General features: G+C 28.9%; 1 protein-coding gene across 1 annotated transcript in view; it reads left to right on the top strand.

Moving 5' to 3' along the window:
* Positions 1-4,350: 4,350 nt before the first annotated feature.
* LOC143062628 (uncharacterized) overlaps positions 4,351-13,162 on the top strand; it is a 35,692-nt gene continuing 26,880 nt past the window's right edge. The window contains exon 1 of the mRNA XM_076234295.1: positions 4,351-5,043. Coding sequence (XP_076090410.1) covers positions 4,584-5,043 — 460 coding nt within the window. The 5' untranslated portion in view covers positions 4,351-4,583. The remainder of the gene's footprint in view (positions 5,044-13,162) is intronic.

Here is a 13,162-nt window from a genome sequence, read left to right as displayed (position 1 = left end):
TTTTAACTGCAGGATGAGCAGATATTTGCCCGACAGAAATTCAAAGCACTTTACGAAAAAGGAGCAACTGCATTAATCAATTTAAAACAGATGAATAAAAATTGAACGATAAAGTATCGTATCCTTACAAGTATATAATTCATTTGTGGGTTTTGTGTTGTATTAAAATTTACTAAGATGTAATTGTGAGGAAATTTGTTCGTCTGAAATTCAATGTTCTTCATGAAAATAAGAAACAATTTTCAATTCTTGAATGTCTCACTAAAAAGTAGACGCCTTAGTTCCATATTCGATAATATGTAATCAAAGATGATGTGTAAATTTAGCACCTGTGAATATAAACACTAAACATCAAATATTCTGGAAAATGAAAATCATCCTACCCATGTTATCAACCCCTGAAAAAGAGAGACAGAAATGACCAAAGGTATATTCAAAGTAAAGAAAAAAAAACCACAGAAAATTCATATTCAGAATGAATTAACGAAAAATTACTGATGCCTCTTAATTATAAACAATAAAAAGTTACGCAAGTTAATTGTTTTGAACATAAATTATACCGTCTGTTTTCTCGTCGGAATTGTTTTACATTTTTATTTCGAGGCCATTTTATAGCTGACTGTGCGGTATTGTGTAATGCAGTACGATGACCTAAACTTTTTAATTTCTGTGTCATTATGTCTCTGGTTTAAAGTTGTCATTTTGCACCACATCTTCTTAATTTACAATATATCTTACTGACTTCTATTACAAAAATGTAAAATAAAATGATGATGCACCAAAAACGACTCATGAACACAACTTGAAATTGTAACACTACAAACATATATAAACAAATCATCTTTGATAGTTCAATAGACTCCTGTCATATATCTTTTTTAGAACAAAAAATGATTTGAATTAGTATATCTTATGCGTCTTATTTATTGATAAACATACCGATATTGATGAAAACAATCAAAATGTAAATAAACTAATAGGTTATAAAAAGTGGTATATTACTGTTGCTTTTATTTGTCCAGTGGTGTGTTTGTCCCTTTTACATTAATATTTTAATTTTATTAGACTATTTTAACTTTCTGGAATTTTGGATCCTCAATGCTCTTCAACTTTGTACTTGTTTGGCTTTATAAATATTTTGATATGAGCGTCACTGATGAGTCTTATGTAGACGAAACGCGCGTCTAGCGTACTAAATTATAATTCTGGTACCTTTGATAACTATTAACAAGACTTTGGATTCAAATTCGTATATAAACTTGTAAGAATATTACTATTTTGCTTATTTTAAGACTATAAAAATTGTTAGCAGATATATATTTTCAATAATCAAATTAAAAGTTTTATTACAGTTGAAAAATCTCTGAGAATATTTATTATCTTCTTTACTTCTACCAATTAAAATTCAAATCAATAAGAAAGTATAATAGAATTAATCGCATTTTAGTTTATAATTTCTTGAAGGCATTTGAATCAAGAATAACAGTTGAAATCAAGAGCGCTTCGAATGTATTTTAGTTTTTAGATTTTTTTTTCCTTTTTGTCTTTTTCTGTATGGGCAAATGCTTTATAGTTTGTACAATTTTTCGCAATTCTTTACAAAACATAAAAAAGTACCAGTTTGCACCTAAACATTTTCAAAATAATAAAAATATTCCGATACAAATTAAACTGTTATATGATCAAACATTCTACTCGCTGGTAAAGATTTTCAGTTCCTACATTTTCAGTGTGTATAATTTTCTTTTTTGCTTTCATTCTGCTTACGTCAAAAAAAGACCCAGACAAAAGGGAAACACTTATAATAATAATTAATTTGAGTATACGATACTATACTGGAGTAAAACATCAATTTGCAGTATTTAAAATGACAACGACATTATCATAAAAACAAAAAGTTAAGATGTTTTAAGCATGGTATAGTAAATATGAATAATTAGTAAACTGTATGTTATATATGTACTATATGTGTGATAAATAATTATTACTAAAAGCAAAAACATTCTATATTCCATAAAACAGACTGTAGAATTCATCTTACTAATCTAAATTGGTATGGCATTCATTATATTTTCTTCATTTAAGTTGACAGTAATGGTCAAAGTTTGTTCCACAATTAGCACGAGATTTCATTCGGGATTTACATAAAAACAAAATTTCTCATAAAATCAAAACATGAAAGTTATATCATATTCATTTACATTTTTAGATAGGACAGATATACTAAGTATATTTGGTTATTGGTAGATATATTCAGTTATAGAAAGGTACGTACTCTTTCGTTTGGTTTGAAAAGATTCTTTTTATAACATTGAAACATCTTTAACATGAGTGTTTGCCCAAATACGCTATGTAAATTTTGCAATTGTATTGAAATATACTTCAACGAAAAATTAGAAATTAATTTTATAAACGATATGCTGCTTTTTTTTTAATCGTCGTATATAGCTTCAAATTTGAATAACTTTTCAATCACTTATTTCAATAAATGAATAAACCAACACGTTATAAATTGTGTGCGTCGAAATTCATTTCTGGATTTACCCCCATTAAAGACGTTCAAAACCGACAAAATGGATGCAAAAAATGATAAGAGCCGAAACAGTTTTAATGTTCAGAAATGTACATATGGTGAACCATATTAGTTATGCTATAGTTAAATTTCGTATTGAAAGCTAATTTGAAATTTCGATGATTATTTCATGGAAATTTTTCATGTTATCTTTTAGTTATTTCATTTAAATAAAAATAGTATAGATATTTGTTATTAAACAAATACATGAAGGGGTGTTGAATTAGTTTAGATGCGTAGATGGTACGTTTAAATTTAATTTAATTTCTGAACAAAAGCTTGGATTATTGAATATCTAAACTTGATTTTTTCAAGTCTCACGAGCAAAACACTTACAATATTGATATTTTCTTAGTGTATCAATATCTTCATGAATATATTTTATACGTAAATAATATAATTGTTGAACGTCATCATAATCAACAAAATTTGGTTATTAATGTTGTAAGTTCGTGTTATTACAAAGAAATTTTTGTATACATTTCTACTTTTTGAAAATGAAGTTTTTAATTAATTAATGAAAATATATCTGCATTGATTGTACTTATTTATACGGTTTGGCTTCAACAAAGTGATACGAATTTCATATCAAATAAGTGTGTAATACAGAACTTGATAATAGTTTAGAAAAATATGTAGAAATTTAACAATTGAAAAAAGAGACTAGCAACTTTTGGCATTTCTTAATGTTTTATTTTAAAATGAATAATAAATATGATATTTTCCTTATTACTATTGAATGTTATGGTATTTTGTTTTATTTATTAACCGTTATTTATTTTATTTACAATTTTCTAAATGGTGACCTTTAACGACTGATAGGTTTGCATATTAAGATTAAATATATGAAATATATATTAGTGGAATTATGCTTTATTGTGGTTTTTTATATTTCATATATCTTTTGAGTATATGTTTACACTGTTTTTGTTTAAGTATTGGATATATATATGTCGTTTTTTTTATTTAGATTTTATTTCTTCATTTTGATTAAACATCATTTACAGTTTATATGGTAAATTTTATAGCAATTATTTTATTTATATTTGATCAATATTGTTCGAACTAATTTATTGGCTTTAAACAAGCCCAAATGAATAATGTGTCATCAATTTCGAATAAAAACTCCATGTTTTAGCTGTAAACGTCAGTTTTAATAATGGCTGTTAAAATCTAATTTTTATATTTTTTTTATAGAGATTGAACTTTTGATTAAATAAAATTAATCTTAAAAGTTCTGTGTTCCTAATTCTTCTAAGAATGTTTATAATAAATAATTTCTTTCCAACAAATTCATCATAATGTAAAAGAGTAGAGTTTTAATGCACCTTTACTTTTCAAATTAATTAATAAGTTAAAAAGAATTTGAAACAAAACATGTAAAAGGTAAGGAATACACAGAATATATATGAAAATTATAAACAGATAGAATTTCATGTCAATGGTTTGTTATTATTATTTCTTTTAACGTTTACAGATATAAAAAATAAGATTACCATTTGTCTATTATCCCATGTAGGTGGTCCCAAGATCTGTATTAAACTTTATAATAATCAAATTAGTGATTTATGTTAGAAAAACAAAGAAATAGCAAATGAACGTTTGCTTTGTTTATAACATTTATCTATGTTTTATTTGTAGAAAATTTTATGCGCGAGCGAACGAAGGCAATCACTGTTCCGTAGCGACGATAACTGTCAGTTGACCTCGCGTGAGGTCATGTATGTCTTTATATCGTCCGCCTGTTGTTACAGCTAACCAATCAATATCTAGATAGCAAGCTATCGATGTGTAGTATTATTTTAATAGGCACTGTCGCAAAAACAGAACTGGATACTTAATAAGATAGAATACTTGTCAACGCCATAAACATCTCAACTGATGAAATAGTATACCGTAAGACATACCGAATAGTTACGTTGATGAAATTGTATTGTGTATCTTATATTAGAACGAGTTATTAACTGAGAAATAAGTGAGATTAAGAAAACAGCAAAGAAAACATTTCTGGATGGCGGCTATGAATCCGTATGCCTTTCGTGGGTGGCATATACCCTCGTATGCCGATGGTGCTAATTGTGATAGAAACTATCCTCACATGTATGGGACTTGGCCCCATTCGGGGTATTTCACACCCGGATCAGTGTATTCCTTGCCCTCGGACACAGCAAAGCAGCATGCAAATACAGACTGGAAACTGTGTACCCCAGCGACATCTGAAGGTATGTCCCCAAGGGATAATAATTCATTAATGAAAAGCGGATATGAGAATTTACTATATAAAAGTTCAAATATTCGAGGGGACAATGACACCCCTAGGGACGATTCTCAAAGAAGCTGCTGTGCCATTTCTTGCAGTTGTAGCAGTCATCAACGACTAAATGTATTAGATAATTCATGGAGGGGGCCCGATGCTTTAGACCTCAATAAAGCTACTTCAATGTCAGCTTACTCATCTTTCTGCCAAAGAGGTAAGACACCATGATTTATTCTCAGAACTCATAAAATAGTTATTCTACAATAAAAAAAAAAATATCAGAATTTGTTTTTGGACCATTTTAAAATTTTGAAATATAAACTCACTTCTCATCTTTACAAACAACAAAGTTTTTATGGACTTTTTTTTTAAATTTCCCCTTCATCATAGTTCATCCATGTATGTATCAGTTGATGATTGACATATATACTTCATTGTTTTGGTAAATCAGTACTCTTACTTTTAAACTGTTATTTACAATGTTAAGTGCTTAGTATTCTCAATGTCATTACATAGTAATTTCCTATACATTGGTAATAAATCAAAATATATTAACAAATGTAGATTGAAACGTCATTTATGCTAACCACAAATTTTGAAAACATTAACGACATACGTTTAACGACCCACAAAACGGTTTCAGTTCGCTCATATTTTTCATCTTTATTAATATATAATAACTCCTACATGTTATGATTCTATTTGTTTTTCACACTAAACAACTGATCAAATGCAGCAATTTTGAATCTATACAATTTTTATGCATGTTAAATTTTATGTAAAAATGAAAGCAATTTAAAATAGATATAATTTTAAATGATTGAACGGTTATGAAATAATGAAAATATAATATTGTGCATTTCCCATTTTTATTTGTATCTTTGTAAATTGTTTAGCTAAAAAAAAAATATCAAACGTTTTTAGATTTGAAATATTATGCTAATTAACTTGTTTGTGTTTTTGGAAAATAGTTTATAATACAGACCTTTTAAAATTATCCAGTGAAAGTGCTAAAATGAATGAAAAAGTATGAAATACAATTATCGCAGGATATGTAAGCAATGGGCCTTCCAGAAGAAAGAAAAAATAGTCAACGCCATGAAACCAGTAAAAAAAATCAAATAGAAAGAAAGAGTCGAGTCCCTTTTGAGAAACATTTTTATCTGCATCACTTTTTCGTTTTATCGTCCGAGTTCACGTCCTGGATAAGGGTGACAAATTTTCAAAAACATTTTAATCGCTCGTAAAAAAAAAAATTGTTTGGCGTCAATATTTCTCTTAGAAATGTTTTCTCTTAATTTAACTATAACATTAATGAGTATATAGATACATTTCAATCACCATTTACACAAAATCCATTATCACATATACATTATACCTGTTCAACCCGGATAAACGTTTCAAATGAAGAAGATGTATAAATGTGTTGACGAAAGAAAATGAAGCGTACACAATATATAGTCATTGGACAACGAGCTTTAATGTATGAAATATCATACCCAAATGATTCTATGATTGACTATATTGTAAATGTTTCTAATATATTTCAAATTTTCCCCATCGTAGGTTAAGGTAATGAATGCATTTACAAAAATAAAAATATAACGCCCCAGCGATCACATGTATTAGTTATGGGAAAATTGTTTTATTTGTGCGAGTTACTCTCAGATGGTGTCATACATTTTGGTTATATAGTCATTTATTTACTAATTATGTCGCGACAGAAATATTATCTATATAACTGCAAAAGTGTGGGTCGATTTTTAATAATTATTCACTAAAACTAGTATAATTTTCACATTAAAGAAATAAACATAATTTACGACAATGTTTATGAATGTAAATTGTCTATTTAAGCTACATTTCCCAGTTTTTCCTCTTACAAATGTAGTTCACTCTATTTAAGATAGAAAGAGATGTTAACTGCAGAGAGATTCATATTACTTTAAAAAAAATTTAAGTATTCATAAATTATTTTCTTCAGGTATAGAAATGTCGAATTATTATATAAATTATATTTTTTGGAATAAATATTATAGAGTGTTTTGTCGTCCTTGAGTATATGTTCCCATAAAGTAAATTAATGTCGCGATATTGAATTGAAGAGATAAGTCTTACACACATTAAAAATATGTAACAGTGTCAAAATGTAAATTACTGCTATAAAGTAATCAAACTAAAATAAACTTTTGTACAAATTTGTCACATTTTCTACAAAAAACTTCACCTATGCAATAACGTTAGAAAAAAGATGCTGATATCTTAAACTTAACCTAATTCCACTTCCCAACGAATTTTCTTTTGAAAAGTGGGTAATTTCTCTCAGTAATTTAATAAATTAAATCTAAAATATAATGTTTAAATATAAATAATTTAATTTGTAAACTTTTGTAACTATGATATCAGGTCAGAGCCCGGACTCTGATTTTAGGTTGTCCTTAATAAGAAAAAGAAATGAGCGATTTGCTTTATTACGATTGTTCTTCATAAATTTGTTCATTTTACATAATTTATTTATAATATCGGTCATTGAATGAATAATTGCATTTAAGAGTATGTATGTGTCAATTTTATTTTCAAATATGATATTTTTATTGAGGTTTTCAATATGTGAAACCATAAATAATATTGCTGTATACAACTGCGTGTTCTTAAGTTTTCTTGGTCGGGTTGTCTCTTTGACATATTCTCCATTTCATTTCCCAATTGTATTAGCATAATAGTTTGGGATATATCTTCAATTTTCCGACATGAGGTTATGATACGTTATAAAATCATTCGAAATCCTTTGTATGAACAGGCTATAAAATATCTTTATTTGGATCAACTGATTTTGCCACTTAAAAAAACAATGCAAAGTAGAAACGTGTAAATAAATTAAGCAAATTCCGTGTGCATTTTCTCTCTTCTCCTTTTTTATATTTCCAGATAAATGGGACTCGTATATCTCACAACAGAAAAATTAATGAACAAAAAATGTCGTTTGAATTAATGACGAAATCCACACTAAACACAGACACGATAGTCGAACAATGGGATATTACACCAGAATCACATTTCAGTGTTTTAGACGAATACAAATTCAAATCTAATAATGAAATAAACCACAACGAATAGAATAATGTAAAGTATGATGTTAAATCTAACATGTACCGAGTAGCCGTAGGATGAAAACAAAGGTGTAAAGACAATAAAATGTTTATTTGCTTCAAATGCATTTGCAGTCGAATAATTGCAATTGTATTTTTAATCTTCAACTTTATAACCCAAACGTAAACAAGCATATTGAAAAAACACCGTCTTGCAACTCAATATTATAGTTCTGTGAACATTCAAAAATATCACCACCTTAAATAATCTAGTTCTTTTGGTCAGCTCATATTAAAAACTAACTACCCTTTTAAAAAATATGTTGTAAATCAAGTAGCAACAAGTTAATCTTAATTCTTAAAATTTATAGACTACAAACTACAGTGACTGTCACTGTATTATTATTTAGTCGGAGACAAAATGTTTTCTCGGGTCATACGATGAGTTAGGGACCACCCATGCATTCATCAGTTCATTATCATACACTATACATTTATTATTATTTTTTGTCATAGTAAATGGATTAGTGTTATGTATTAGGTTATGTGCAGTGTGTTGGTTGTGATGGCAAGGAAATTGTCAAAGATGAAACGAATTTGCTGTTTTATTTCATCGTTATATGTGTCATAATTTAATAATATATTACCAGACACTATCGATGCTATCGCTTTAAGCTACTGGTTACTTTTTTCAAATTTATAAATGTGTTTAGAAAGTGAGGTCGTTTGCATATTTCTTAAAACGATTTTGAAATGCTTAGGAAACTGCATATTTATGTGTAAATTATATATTAACTGACCACAAGAATGTATATTTAATATTCGTGTGTATATGTTGCACTGTACAAACTGCACCAGGAAAGTTATAATTATTTTAGATCTGAGTGCATGTGCACATTTAAAAACATTATAAAAGCAAAACTGGCTTACATCCTCTTCAATTGAACTCTGGTGGATAATTGTCTCATTGGCAATCATACCACATCTCCTTACTATACTCGTTATACGTTTTATTGCATCTGTCACTGATTTGTATTAAAATATTTTGGTGAATAAGCGAGGCAAAGGACATACAGCACTGTGGTCAAAAGAAACTAAGGGCTCCGTAAAAAGTAGGCCATCCGGAACAAAATACGAAGTTGATTTTTAACTCGCCACCGGACAAATAATGTTGGACCTGAATTTAGTGTAAGTGAGAAATAGCAATGACGCATTTTGGTTCCTCCCATCTAAAACAATGGTTACACTTTGTGTTTCAAGTTTCCCACTATATAATTTCAACTATTCTTCAATTTATAAAAAGAAAAATAGGACACTGTATCAAAACACAGGTTTTATAGTATATATTAGATTTTTCGTCTGTTTACTAGAAAGAAGTCTGCAACATACCAATAAAACAAAATAATATGAACTCATAATTATGTGTGAAACATAAATATTAGAAGATCATAATAATTGGAATATGAAAATTTCATGATTCCATTAGCATTTAGTTATTATATCATTTTTTTTTATTATTTAAATTGATCCTTAATGTAAATCGATGAGTAGCGAATGACAACATTATAAAATATTAAACGCATCTGTTTTTACAAGTGTTTTCCTTTTAATCTATGTAACAGTTGTTTTAAACAAAACAAAACGATATTCATGATAGTACTGGACTATTCAAGGTAATTGCGTAGACTGGAACAGCAATAAAATACAAAGGCGATAGAATAAGTAGAAATTTGAAACCTCTTTGTACATATTGGTTTACATGAGATGTTATCACTTTTTTTCTTCGCGAAAAATTACCATTTAACCCATATTAGTATAAACAAATATCTATATCAGAAACCGATTCATTTGATGTTTGATTTTATAATATTGTTCCATGTTTGTTGTTTTTAATTGACTCCTTTCACTTTGTTCTATGTGTGCATCTTTCTAGCCTTTGTACAAGATGTACTAATAAAACTAATTGATATAAAGTTCGAGTTTCCCTAGATAAGAAATTATTATTAAAAAAATTAAAAAAATGTCAGTTATATGTATTATAGTAATGTATAATTGTGTGAGTTATTTTTGTCTTATTACGTATACTTAACATGAGGGTGTGGATGGGATTTACAGAATAGAGAAAATGAACCGAATAATAAATATGAAGAACGAGGACCCCCCCCCCCTCTTTTTAAGACCTCTAACTAATTCTCCTCAGCCTATTCACGGTAATCCAAATGATCCCTCTTATATATTCCATTACTACGACCACTCCATACGAGAAACTAAAGTGGAAAGAAGGTACTGAACCTATTGCTGATTTCTTATTCAACTAATGTGTTTGACACACAAATATTGAATAAATTTTTTTAACACAAACTAAAACTGATAAAATTTTGTCAAGAAAGTGATTTCACTACAGCTAAATCAAATAAAATCGTAATACTACAAGTAATTCTCATTAATGAGCTTTAAACTATATCAATTATAAGCAAATAACAATTAAAACTAAATAATATAGAACTAATCTGTCCAAACCAGTTAATATTGAAACACATCTTAACATATGGATATCTGTCTACAGCCCTGTGGTCAGTTTTATGGTCAATTGATCTGATAAATTATCACAAAATAAAAATGTTCAAAAGATCTCAACCTTTGATAGGGCCCACCTGGAAAATAAAACCACTTAGATATGCAGACAGTTAGAAAGTTGTGGCTTTTTATCCATCTCAGAGTGACCAATAATTCAGCTTCATAAATAATGATCAGTTCATTCAAAGCTTTAATACAATTTAAAATATAAATTAAAAATAAAAATTCTATTTAGTTGTATATTTTTTAAACACTGTTCTCACATAACATGCATCAAAAGATGTCAATATGAGAGTCAAGTAGCAGATATTTTTACAACAAAGTATTTATTTTTAGTTCTTGTAACAAACGTGTAAATATATATAACTTTCTTATTGGGGTATGATCAGATCTTAACTCCGAGTAGGCCGTTTTAGTTCCTACTCAATATTTATATTGTTAACAATACGAGGAGACAAATATCAAGTTATATTTATAGACATAATCTTATATTTGTTTTAATCAATTGTTTCACAAGCATCGATTTAAGGATGTCTGTATTATTCAAGCTTTCCATATATAATCTACTTTTAACTTTTAATACGGTATAAGTGTTATTTCGATTGACCTCTACAAAATTTGAATTCCTATATTTGTTGCTTTTTATCCAGCGACCAATATCATAAAGTCGAGCATATAAAGAGTGACTGACATGTTCGGTATATTAGCATGCTCAAGTTTGAAAGAGAATGTATGGCATTTGGGCTCAAACTTTTCAGCCAGATATTCAGAAAGTACTCTGGGTTTAAAAATACAATTGAAAACCAATGATCGTATTGAAGATCAACATATTTTCCTTGTACTTCTATCTACACTTTCTCGAAATATAACTGAACGAGATGTCATTGCCAATAATCAACAGATGGTCAACACGAAGTAGAGATGGAGCATACATTTTGTATGCACGTATACCAATACGACGGTATGATAACTATCTCTGTCATTTGGTTTCGCAATGGATGGTAATGGAAGATTGAATTTCTTAAACATAACTGTACCACCGTGGATCGAACCCCAACAATAATTAAAATCGACAAAGCCATAAAGTTACAGTCTTCAGCTTGAATATAAATGCGTACCACCGCAAAATATTGGTCTGTTACAACCGAGTTGGCTATATCAAAATGTCCAGTACACAAGTTCCCAGCAAAAGTACCATGCAAAAACAGCAAAATTCTATAACTCAGTTTTCTCTTCAATTTTTAAAAGCCAGTTCACACCAAAAAAAAAATCATTTGCTTTATTATATATCTGACAAAAGAATAATTTGTGTCAGTATCATATTTGTTGTAATTCATGACTGTTTCGTTCATATGATTTATTTATTTCTTCTGAATGCGGAAAGTTTTAACATTTTTTATATCTGATAAAGGAATTACTTATATTTTTTTTTTAAATTAAATGGATTTTGAATAAAAACTAAACCATTGATTACAAATTTATGATCAAAATATTATAACATTTTAATTGTTATGCTTGGCTTTAAATTTCGGAAATCCGTATTCGTTTGTCCTCAAATCAACACCTAATGATTTTCGGCAGATATTAAACTTATTTGACTTTTTAAATGACGTTTAGTCTATCGCCCACCGTTGGTGGCAACAACAATCATACAACTGATACAAGATACCAAGACTTTGACAGAATCATTTACGGAAAAAACATGATAACATCTTGAAATTTACATCCGTCAAAAGAATATGTTAAGATGAAATAAATGACATGAAAATCATTTATATATTTGTTGCATATAAATTGAATCATGATTCATATAAAAAGGAAGGGTATGTGAGAATACGGGAAAAGTATACACGATTATTTACGGAAATAAAGGAACGTTAAAAGTGCAGCTCGCTTCAATCATAGCCAACACACTCTGTTTAGAATATTTTAAAATATTTTATAACTCCCATATATAGTCAATTGAATGAGGGATTTTCCTTCGTGCTTTAATAGAAGTTTCTGGTATGGACAGGGCTCGATTCAGACTGGGGTTTTAAGGGCCAGTGGGTCATCAGCCAAGTCATGGTCTTTTATATACTAAGCAGTGGTGGATCCAGCCATTTTAAAAGGGGGGTTTCCAAACACAGAGTAAAGGGGGGGGGGGGGGGTTCCAACTATATGCTCCCATTCAAATGCATTGATTGGCCAAAAAAAGGGGGTTCCAAACCCCGGACCCCCCCCCCCCCCCTGGATCCGCCACTGCTAAGACTATTCGAGTTGGTATTTTTTTATCCACTTATCTATCAAGGTGTTAGACCCTTGAAACAAAAATTTATTGTCGCATTAAATAAAGTGAAAAACTTCCGTTTTGCATTAAATCTAACATTATCTATATTGGTTTATTACAAAATATCAATATACCATGTCCTTTATCCTATTTCTTACTCACAATCTACCATGTCCTTTATCCTATTTCTTACTCACAATCTACCTTTCATTTAGTAGTCAATTTTACGATAAAAATCTTCTTAAATGGAAGCTTTCCTTTGAAGATTTCCTTTTGAGTCATATTAGAGTTCATTGTTATTATAATAAGTATCAAATATGTAAAATACATTTTTTTGAAAATGGGTGGTTCCGCTTTCTCTGTCGTTTGGAATAGCTTTTGATTTCAAATGGGTTTCG

Source organism: Mytilus galloprovincialis, chromosome 2, assembly GCF_965363235.1.
Source record: "Mytilus galloprovincialis chromosome 2, xbMytGall1.hap1.1, whole genome shotgun sequence".
In the NCBI taxonomy this organism is placed as follows: domain Eukaryota; kingdom Metazoa; phylum Mollusca; class Bivalvia; order Mytilida; family Mytilidae; genus Mytilus; species Mytilus galloprovincialis.
Note: the sequence above shows the minus strand (reverse complement) of the source record. Positions and strands in the feature narration are given on the sequence as shown.